Source organism: Gastrolobium bilobum, unplaced genomic scaffold (assembly GCF_033153095.1).
Source record: "Gastrolobium bilobum isolate Gb01-03AN ecotype WA unplaced genomic scaffold, APGP_CSIRO_Gbil_v1 utg794, whole genome shotgun sequence".
NCBI classification, from domain to species: Eukaryota; Viridiplantae; Streptophyta; class Magnoliopsida; order Fabales; family Fabaceae; genus Gastrolobium; species Gastrolobium bilobum.
Genome location: NW_026898769.1, coordinates 50,297 through 61,590, shown reverse-complemented (window position 1 = coordinate 61,590; position 11,294 = coordinate 50,297). Strand labels below are relative to the sequence as shown.

The window sequence follows — 11,294 nt, the reverse complement described above, 5'->3', positions numbered from 1 at the left end:
CGCATTTATTGACTACTACGGTAGTCCTGAATTCATTAGTTGAGCGGATTAAAGAAGCTCAATTGCTTGATGAAGAGATTCAGTCTATGAAAGAGCAGGACTTTGTGTCCACTGATAGGTTCGGTCTTAAGTTTTACAAGGATCGAATCATTGTTCCAAAAGGTCAGATGGTAGATGAGGTATTAACTGAGGGTCACATGGGTAAGTACACTATCCATCCTGGTGCTACCAAGATGTACCAAGACTTGAAACGGAATTTCTGGTGGTCGGGAATGAAGAAAGACATTGCTCTATTTGTGAGTAAGTGTTTGACATGTCAGAAAGTTAAGATTGAGCATCAGAGACCTTCTGGATTACTGCAGCCCTTGGATATTCCGGAATGGAAATGGGTCAGTATTTCTATGGATTTTGTAGTAGCATTACCGAGAACTCAGGCTGGTTTTGATTCCATCTGGGTAGTTGTTGACAGATTGACAAAGTCTGCACATTTCATACCAGTTAAAACGAGTTTCTCCACAGAGCAGTTGGCTCGGATATATGTAAGAGAGATTGTGAAACTTCATGGTGTTCCTGAAAGTATCATTAGTGATCGGGACCCTAAATTTACTTCTAGACTCTGGGATGCAGTGCAACAGGCCTTCGGTACACAGTTGAGGTTGAGCACGGCTTATCATCCCCAGACTGATGGTCAGACTGAGAGGACTATTCAGACCCTGGAGGACATGTTGAGGGCTTGTGCCTTAGAGCAGGGAAATGCATGGGATAAATATCTTCCTCTAGTGGAATTTTCCTACAATAATAGTTATCATGCCAGTTTGGGCATGGCTCCGTATGAAGCTTTGTATGGCCGTAGGTGCAGGGCGCCTACTTGTTGGTCAAAAATTGGAGAGAGGCAGTTATTTGGGCCTGATATGGTCCAAGAGACTACCGATCAAATTATGATGATTAAGGATCGATTGAAGAAAGCACAGAGTCGCCAAAAGAGTTATTATGATGCAAAGCATAGACCCCTTGAATTTTCAGAAGGGGATCATGTATTTATCTGTTTGTCTCCGACTACGGGTGTTGGGCGTGCTCTAGGAGTGAGGAAGTTGAGTCCTAGGTTCATTGGGCCCTACCAGATTATGAAAAGGGTTGGACCTGTGGCTTATCAGCTTGCCTTACCTCCACATCTGTCAAATTTGCATAGTGTTTTTCACATCAGTCAACTTCGAAAATACGTGCCGGATGAATCCCACATTGTACAGCCGGACAATATCGAAGTAAGAAAAGACTTGAAGTTTGTTGTGGGACCGTTTAAGGTTCTAGCACGTGATGAAAAAGTGTTGAGAAACAGGACTATTCCCATGATCAAGGTACAATGGGGAGGATTGACTCCTGAGGACGCCACTTGGGAGCGGGAGAATGAAATTCTCCAGCGATATCCTGAGTTTGATGTCAGGTATATGTATATTTGATATTTGATTTTGTGGGCAAAATCCTTAAAAGGTGGGGTGAATATAATGACCCTAACTGGTAAATCTTAGTTAGAGATTTAATTTAAGGATTTAAATGCCATAATTAGATTCAGTGAGCGATTTCGAGTATTTTGACTGTAATCATGACTATGTTATGAACAGTGCGTTCTGCCGGAGAATTTACAGTTTTGTGAATTAACCGGTAGAGCTTAAAATGAGCAAAATAATTTTAGGAATATAATTTGAAAATTCTGATGACAAATATGAGTTCAGAACGAAAAATTGTATAGTATGGCACTTTCCGTGAAAATCTCGTGAATAGTGTTTCTACCGGGTATTTTGTACTGCTGTTTAAGCAACCGGTAGAGTCCAGAAATAAATAATTGATGAAATAAGAATAAGAAAGTCCAATATATGCCAAGCAAGTCAATATAGGCCCAAGAAAATGATAAGTTTATAAGTTTTAAGTTTCGTAAGTAAAGGAAGTACAATTAGTGATGCACAGTGCATTTCGTCAAAAACGGTGCAAAAACCATACTGTGAATTATGAATATTGTTCCTTAGGAAATAAAAAATTAATGTAAATGATTTTAGGAAATAAAAAATATGTTTGTAGCTTTGAGTTAGTTCCGGGTCAATTTAAGTTAAAATACGCGATAAAAAAACATCCGATGAAAATGGCCACATGTGCCTATATAGCCTTGTCACTTAAATGAAACACTATTCATTTCAGATTTTCTTCTTCTCTCTCTTGCATGGCCGAGCTGCACATGGAGGGGAAGGGGCTAGGGTTTCAAATTTTCCTTCTTTGATTTCTTCATCATCCATCCACCAAATCCAATGACCCACCACATGAAATTGATTGGAAACCACTCAATGAATCCATTCCACCTATCCATTTGAGCTATAGTTGAGTGTGTGAAGAGTTATTCCTCCTCTCATTTTCGAGTTACTATTCATTGGAGGAGAAAAAGTGAGTTTTTGGATGGAGCTTGGCTTGGAGATTGCTCTCTAGGCTTTGTACAAGTGTTTAGAGGTAAGAAACCTCTATTTCCATGATATTATTTTGATGATTTAAGTTATGAAATTGATGAGCATATTTTGTTGGGAAATAATTGATGTTAGAATGTGAAATTTATGATGGATTATTGTTGTTTAGGAAGTTATAGTGTTGAGTAAGCATCCACATGTGATATAAAAATTTAAAAGTCCTATTGCATATTCCTCCTAGGTTTCGGCCATCATGGAGTGAGTAGGAGTTATTGTGGAAAAAATTATATTATGTATTGTGAAGGTATAGTGTGTTGGAAATGAGTGAAAATGGATGAGTTAGTAAGAATGCCTAAGTAAAAAGGACTTGGTGTCTAAACTCAAAATAGGAATTTAGTGGAAGCATTCCTAGGTGTTTGCAAGTTGTAATGAAGTAACGAAAATGCATTGTAAAAGAGAAGGATCTTTGGAAATTCCCCTTGTAGGATTCGACCTATAGGGTATTTAGGGACATATTTTGTACATTTTATTGTAAATAAAATGTGTTGTAACAAATTGTATAAAGGTGATGAGTTTTGAAGAAAAATAGCATGATTTATGTTGAAAATTCCTAAGGGAATGGTTGATTAAATTAAAGAACACCAACGGTTATAAAGAGGTCTAGACTTGTGTATTGGCATAGGATTGGCAAAAATGCAAAGAAAGGAAAATAAGCGATAAAATGTATGCTTATGAAATAATTATGGTATTGCATCATTTTATTGATGCATTGTAAATTATTCTCTAGGTGTGCCTAGGGATTGAGAAGGATCGGAAATCTCTTGAAGCGATAAAAGTAACTTGTTCCACAAGTAAGCGTATTGGTAAAGCTTCAAGAGGTAAGCTCTATGTTTAAGGAGTCTTTTCCTGCTTGAGTGCTCCACCATGGTTAGTGAACTATGGTTGGACTGTATGACTGTGATTTAGATGCTTTGTATAGATGCATTCATATAGAGTTATTTGATAACATGATATGTTTTGCTCTGATGTGACTTCTGTAATTTGATTTCTGTAACAATCTCTGGCCATTGATTGTATAGTACCCGGACGTCCGCTTTGGGGTCCTCCCTCGGGACTGATGGTGTACTCCTCTGATATGTCTGGTTCCGCTTTGGGGTCCTCCCTCGGGAACACGTGCGTTGATTTCCGCTTGGGGTCCTCCCTTGGGAATGACGGCGCACATCTCTGATATGATATGGATATATGCTCTGTTCTGTTATGATATCTGTTATATGTTGTATTTGTATACTCTGTATCTGACTTTCATGCAGGAGTGAGCCAGGGGTATGGAGAATTCTCTATAAACCTGGAGCTTATTGAGATTTGTAATCTCACCCCTCTTTGGGGACACATTTTCAGGTGCCCAGATTTCCGGTGAGTCCTCACTAGGCAGGGACACGACACGTGGCTGAGGCAGTTGACAGACCGGATTTTGAGTGGCTGTAGGCTGCTACCTTTTTGGAGTGTTTGATGTATTTTAGTATTTTCGCATTTGATGGATCATGATATTGATCCTTTATTTTGTATATGGCCTGTATATGTTTTGTACATGTCTGTCAGTTTGATGCATGTACATTTGAGTATTCAGGAACGTTATATGATGATGTAGTATTCAGATAGGTTTATGTTTTGATGGCATGCTGTTAGATTTAGCGGCACGGAGCCATGTTATGCATGCGCCCATGTATGGGTATTCGATTATATTTGGATATCTGGTATTTCCGAATTGATATGTTGTATAAACTGTTTATCAGGAAATGCTTCTGAGTGGGATTGGAAAATCCCCAGTTGTCCGATTTATAGAGGAAACTCTGCCCGATTTTCGTTTACGCCGAGAAAGAATTAAGTTAGAAAAAGATAAAAGTTAGCTCATATTTTCGTAAGTTAAGTCTTCCGCTGTTTTCTGTTTTATCATATGTATGTTAATTGAACCGGCTCGAGACGGGGATGTTACATAACCTAGGTCCCTTTCTCCATGGAAGCGTCGAGCATCAGTGAGAGAGACGAAAAAGAAAGGAAACAGCGCGCAGAAAGAAGGAGAAATAAGGATTTAACCGTGTGTAAAATTTAAGTTACTTTAACTGGGTAAAGGTTTATCTATCTACACACCTCCATTTATTACCAAATTTTACCTAATGGACTAGAATATTTTTCTAGTCATATTTTTAACTTTACTTTCACTTTTCGGGTAACTTTGTTTACCCTCATTTTTATCCCTTAACTGTCATTTTAACTCATTTTTCACTAAGGGTGACTTTATTTCTTTTACTTCTAATTATTCTTGAATATTAAATCCCCAATTACTAGTGAGGGTTATTATACAACGCATATTCACCAGTAAGTAATAAAAGTCTAACTCAAACATCAGCGCATCCACCAATATGGCAATATTTTCAAGGGAAATAATACTCGTACATAAAAAGTAGGAGATAAAAACAAGTAGAAAAATTTAATGCTGATAAATCAACTTCTTTGACGTAAGGTTCATGTTCTGGTCCTACTATCGATACTCTATTTTCAACATAGACACAGCAAAAATGATATAAAAATGCTGTAGTGCGTTCGTATATATATCATCATTAACAGACCATAAACACATGTCCGTATCTGGTAGCTAGGCCAGGACGCTCCTTTGTAAATACGTCAAGGACATGCCTGGGTTCCGGTCAAGGGATGCTTACTTGTGAAATTAACATAATTATTTTATCATTTGATGATCGCACGTAGTGAATTGTGAAGAAAACACAAGAGGGTTATTCAATATCTATTGTACAATAGAATAATGTTTCAGAATGCAAATAGTACAATGCTCCAAAAAAGATTCAAATTGTATAGATATTTCAATATAAACTATTGTAACATTGCTATCGAAGGTTAACTACAATGGTGACTATGAATTGTTTTAATGTGCCACCCTAAATTATCACTGAAATTTGTGACATAAGTGCTTGTGCCTTCTAGACCTGCCTACGTCCTTGTCAAGTGAAGCAACGCCCAAGAGACCAAGTCTGCTCCTTGCGATCATGTTATTCAAACACTATACCACCCAATCTCCATATATATATATTCAACTCCAGCAGCAAGTTAAATCAAAATGACCATCCTTCCAGCTATGCTTCTAATTTCCAAGCTACTTTTTGTTTTCTTTCATATTTCCTATGCAGTTGATACCATTACCCAGTTTCAGCCACTTCCTGATAATGGCAGCACCTTGGTTTCTAATGATGGAATCTTTGAGTTGGGGTTCTTCAATACTGGTAGTTCCCCAAACCGCTATGTTGGAATATGGTACAAAAATATCCAAGTTAGAACTGTTGTTTGGGTTGCTAACCGTGACAACGCTATCAAAGACAACTCCAGCCAATTAATCATAAGCAAAGAAGGAAATCTGGTGCTTCTCAGCAAGAATAAGACTCTTCTTTGGTCAACAAACTCTACAACTAAGGTTTCAAGTCCCATTGTGCAGCTCTTAGACACTGGAAATTTGGTACTTGTAGATGAGAAGGACAACAACAATCAAACAAGTTTTATGTGGCAGAGCTTTGATCATCCTTGTGATACAATTTTACCAGGAATGAAGTTCGGATATGACTTAAAAACTGGTCTCAATCGGCGTCTTACTGGTTGGAAGAATTGGGACGACCCCTCTTCAGGAGATTTTACTTCAGCTATGGTCTATACTAGCAACCCTGAATTGGTAATGTGGAAAGGCTCTGTTGAGTTCTATAGGAGTGGACCCTGGACTGGCATTGGATTCAGTGGAGCATTCGGATTGAGGCCTAATTCACTTTTCAATTACAAATTTGTCAACAATGAAGAGGAAGCTTACTATACATACACCCTTAAGAATAGTTCTGTGATTTCTATATTTGTTTTGAACCAAACACTTAATCTTCGTCAACGCCTCACTTGGATTCCAGAAACCAGAACTTGGAGTGTTTACCGTTCCAATCCACAAGACAGCTGTGATCTTTATAATGCTTGTGGGGTATATGGAAATTGCATCATTGGTGGAGCTCCAATTTGCCAATGTTTAGAAGGATTCGAGCCAAAATCATTTCAACGGTGGAATGCAATGGACTGGTCACAAGGATGTGTGCGCAGTGAACCGTGGAGCTGCAGGGTCAAAAATAAAGATGGTTTTCAAAAATTTGCTTCAATGAAATTGCCAGACACTACAAATTCTTGGGTTAATGAAAATATGACACTTGAAGATTGCAAGGCTAAATGCTTGGAAAACTGTTCCTGCACAGCTTATGCAAACACTGACATAAGGGGTGCAGGTAGTGGTTGTTCCATCTGGTTTGGTGATCTTATTGATTTGAGAGTTTCTCAAGGTGGCCAAGACCTATATGTTCGAATGGCTGTTGCAGATATGGGTAAAGGTATGGTTTATTTTCTTCTAACTTTCTATTATATTAATTAGAGGGGCATTGCTTTTATTTAGGAATCTCAACTGCTTCATTTCTTTGTCAAGCTGTAAATGCAGATGCTAAACATGGGCGTAATAGAAAGGTAGTCTTGGTGGTTACAATCACTCTTTCATTTGTCCTTGTGATGCTATTGGTTTTCTCCTACATTTACCTGACCAAAAGAAAACATAAAGGTAAATTTCTTAGCCAGAAAGCCTTTTCTATTTCACAAAGATTCTAAAATTATTCTGTTGAGATATATAGTCCCACATTGGTTGTATGTGCAACTAATGTGGAGTTTATAAGGCCTTGGGCACTCCCACCCTTTGAGCTAGCTTTTGGGGTGGTGTATCCCAAAGTTCTTTACATGGTATCAGAGCCTCGCCGCCCCCCACTTTCTCTTGTGGCGTTTCTTAGCACAGGTAGGCTGGGCCTGTTGCATTGTCCACTCTTCAAGCCCAATGGGCTCTTGTGTGAGGGGGCGTGTTGAGATATATAGTCCCACATTAGTTGTACATGTGGAGTTTATAAGGCCTTGGGCACTCCCACCCTTTGAGCTAGCTTTTGGGGTGGTGTATCCCAAAGTTCTTTACATATTCCTATTGAACTACTGCAATATCTCATAAACAGAACAACTAAACAGTTAAACATTCCGTGCAAATTTATTAGAATACAAATTTGTAACACTTCATTTTTACTTGTTTGGCCTGTTTAAGGCCTTTGGTTTGTTCTTTCTCTATTCAGTATAGTGAACTTGGTCGATGAGTATGTGTGTCATCCACGGAAGTTAAAACCCTTCCCCTGTACTGTTATGAATGGGGCTGTTTAAGTGTTTATGATTATAACTTTAAGTTCAATGTTTGTATTTTTCTTTTCATTGTTTTATTTTGTTATATAACATTAATTTCTCTTAATAAATTAAAGAAGAAACTGACAAAACCATACCGATGGTAGGGAAAGATGAAAGCCGACAAGAAGATTTTGAGCTTCCTTTATTTGATCTTGCCACATTAGTTAGTGCCACCAATAACTTCTCAATTGACAACAAGCTCGGGGAAGGTGGTTTTGGGCCTGTATACAAGGTAAATTTGCAACGTGCCTATTAATAAGGCTAAATAAACTCATGAATTCCAGTATCTACTAATTATTTACCTATTGTAAAATGTAGGGTACAATGCTAGACGGACAAGAGATTGCAGTCAAAAGGCTTTCAAGGAGTTCAGGACAAGGATTGAAAGAATTTAAGAATGAAGTTATATTGTGTGCCAAACTTCAGCATCGAAATCTTGTTAAGGTTCTTGGTTGTTACATTGAAGGAGAGGAGAAAATGCTAGTCTATGAATACATGCCCAACAGAAGCCTCGATTTATTTCTTTTCGGTCAGTATTTTCTGCCATGCTTTACAATTAGTATAATTAAAGCTTGATTAGTTTTGAAAGGAAGGACTAATCTAACTTAATGGACCATCTTGCAGATTCAACTCACAGTAAATTTTTAAATTGGTCGAAGCGCTTTGACATCTTGAATGGAATTGCTCGAGGGATTCTTTATCTTCATCAAGATTCAAGATTAAGGATCATACACAGAGATTTAAAAGTAAGTAATATTTTATTAGACCATGATATGAACCCCAAAATTTCAGATTTTGGCATGGCCAGAATGTTTGGAGGCGATCAAATTGAAGGGAATACAAGAAGAATAGTTGGGACATAGTAAGTATTTTAAAGTTGCTACAATGTTACTATGATTAATTGTACACCAAATTAATTCTTGTATGGTTCTTTTCAGTGGTTATATGGCACCTGAATATGCCATTGATGGATTATTCTCCATAAAATCAGATGTATTCAGCTTTGGCGTATTATTGCTAGAAATTGTAAGCGGAAAGAAAAATAGAGCACTTACCCACCATGACCACGATTATAATCTTATTGGCCATGTGAGTAACACAAAAAAAAAAAAATTACATAAAGAAAAATGATTTTTCTATAATAAAGAAGTAAATAACAATTGTATTGAATTGTAGACATGGAGATTATGGAAAGAGGGCATTCCAGAGCAATTGATTGATGATTGTTTGGGAGATTCGTGTATTGTATCTGAAGCTTTACGCTGCATTCAAATTGGTCTGTTATGTTTGCAACATCATCCAGACAATAGACCAAACATGACATCCGTGGTTGTGATGTTGACGAGTGAAAATATTTTACCTCAACCAAAGGAACCGGGTTTCTTACTTAAAAAGGTCCCAATTGATGGTGAACATTCTTCTTCAGTCAATGAAGTTACCATCTCACTGTTAAAAGCTAGATAGTGAAACTAGTTTATTTCGAACATTATATGTTGAATAATGTATCTTGTACTTGGCACTTAAACTTCATTACGTTTAGTTGTGGTGAATTATGAATATGTTTTTAATTTTTGTAAACAGATATTTAGGCAAAGTTAGTTTTGAACCTGTATATACGGTAAATTTGCAACTTAGTGTTAATGAGCCAAAACAAGACAGAAGTTTTTCATATTCTCTGTTTTGATTATTTAGGACCTATCAATTTTTCCCCAACAATGAAATATAGGTAGTAGCCAAAGGAAAATTGTAACATCCCCGTCTGGAGCCGGCAATTAACATACATATGATACTAAACAGAAACAATGAAAGACTTAACTTATGAAAATATGAGTTAACTTTTTCTTTTTCTTTTTCTTTTATCCCTTTCACATGGTATATTATATTGCATACTTCCTCTAGTTTACTTTTCAATTGACTGAGACGAAAATCGGACAGAGTACTATCTGTAAATCGGATAAATGGGGATTTGAGAATCTCACTTTCAAGATATTCTAATAGATAGTTTATATAATCTATGATTACAACAGTATCGGATATCCATCACAAGTCATATATCCATTTATGGACTCATACATAACTTGGCTCTGTGCCACAATGTCTAACAGCATGCATAACCAACATGTAGACATATAACTTATAATAGCCTCAACATGATTAATTAGTAAATTACATGTAATTAAGTAATTAAGCGTGTATTAGTGGGTTAAAATAAATAAAATATTTAATTAAATGAATTAGGGTCACTTTGGAGGTAAAAAGTGAAGCCAGCAAAGTAAAAATGTTTGTAGAAAAAAGTATCCAAAATATAGAAGTAAAGTTAAAAATATTCCTAGAAAAATATTCTAGACCATTTGGTTAAGTTTGCTGGTAAATGGAGGTGAATAGATAGATAAGTTTTTACCCGGTTAAAATCCACCTAACCTTGTAAGTGTAAAAACACAAGAAACCATCCCATTTTCTTTCTTCGTCATCTTGCAACACAGCCAAGGGAGGGAAAACAGAAGGATAAGCCATTGAAGGGAGCTCAAACCCGAACCCCTTCATTCCTCCACCAAATCGATCTGTTCCAAAGCCTAAAGTGTGTCAAATTGTATCATCTACAAAACCCATAGCTTGGTTCTAGTTGGAGGGTCATTGTATTGAGAGATATATCCCCCTCTGCATTTCGAAAATTTGAGGAAGTTTGGAGTTTTGAGGAGTTTGGAGCTTAGGCTTTTCTTCCTCTTTCACTCTAAGGTCATTTATGGTAAGTTTTCACTCTTTTCCTTGAATTTTTATGAATCTATGTTTTGGGTGAATACTGACCACGAAATTCATCCATGGTGGGATGGATTTTGATGTGTTGGTATGTTGTTTTATGTGTAGTTATGAGCAAGGTGACTCTCGAGTAAAGGAAAGGCCATTAGAGGAGCCATTGGAGCAAAAACCTAGTTTTGGGTTTCAAGGGTAAGTTGAGTTAATGTTGAAATTATGAGTAACGTAGAATAGTTGAGATGTTTGTCTAGTCATGGACTTAGTATTATGTGTGGATTGAGTTGATGAACACATCTCTTGCCTTGATTATAGGTTGTCTTGGTGTTAATTGGAGATTGTGTGGTTTAAGGAAAGGAAAGCGGTGAACGGAAGTTCAAGTTTAAGGTAAATCTTCGGACTTTGGGGTTGATCCCCTTGATTGTTCCACCATACTCCGTTGAGGAGGAATGGTTTATGAGGTGTGATATGCAATGATGATAGAAAATGTATGTTCATGCTCATGCATTGATAAAATGTAATGCTTTCTTAATGATCGTTGATTGATTATCAACTATTTTGGTGATATTTGACTGTAAATATTGATTGAGGTAATGATTGATAGAATTATGATGAGGATGATTGGTAGGAACTTCTCTTGAAAACAACCCTATGTGGATCTCCATGTGGTCAGAGCCTAAGAGAAATAACCATATGTGGTTCTCTCTTGGAGGTTCCTAGATTGAGGTTAGGGACTTTCCTTGGAAATAGATCTGTGTGGATCTCCATGTGGTAAGAGCATAAGAGAAACAACCC

At 37.1% G+C, this 11,294-nt stretch overlaps 1 protein-coding gene and 1 long non-coding RNA gene across 2 annotated transcripts; both read left to right on the top strand.

Annotated features, from left to right (window-relative positions):
- The first annotated feature begins 2,062 nt into the window (after positions 1 to 2,062).
- Positions 2,063 to 4,085, top strand: LOC133283937 (uncharacterized). The gene is made up of 3 exons (XR_009747845.1): positions 2,063 to 2,493; positions 3,235 to 3,325; positions 3,846 to 4,085. It is a non-coding gene; the product is annotated as an uncharacterized LOC133283937 (long non-coding RNA).
- A 1,513-nt stretch (positions 4,086 to 5,598) lies between these two features.
- Positions 5,599 to 9,212, top strand: LOC133283935 (G-type lectin S-receptor-like serine/threonine-protein kinase At4g27290). Its single transcript, XM_061480865.1, has 7 exons — positions 5,599 to 6,865; positions 6,976 to 7,092; positions 7,823 to 7,980; positions 8,067 to 8,277; positions 8,373 to 8,610; positions 8,687 to 8,837; positions 8,925 to 9,212. Exons 1-7 carry the CDS (start codon positions 5,599 to 5,601, stop codon positions 9,210 to 9,212), a joined length of 2,430 nt encoding a protein of 809 aa, XP_061336849.1.
- The last annotated feature ends 2,082 nt before the right edge of the window (positions 9,213 to 11,294 follow it).

Coding starts and splice junctions, on each gene's coding strand:
- LOC133283935 (XM_061480865.1), top strand. CDS start 5,599: ATGCTTCTAATTTCCAAGCTACTTTTTGTTTTCTTTCATATTTCCTAT. Junction 6,866..6,975: donor AATGGCTGTTGCAGATATGG/GTAAAGGTATGG, acceptor CTGTAAATGCAG/ATGCTAAACATGGGCGTAAT. Junction 8,278..8,372: donor CCTCGATTTATTTCTTTTCG/GTCAGTATTTTC, acceptor ACCATCTTGCAG/ATTCAACTCACAGTAAATTT.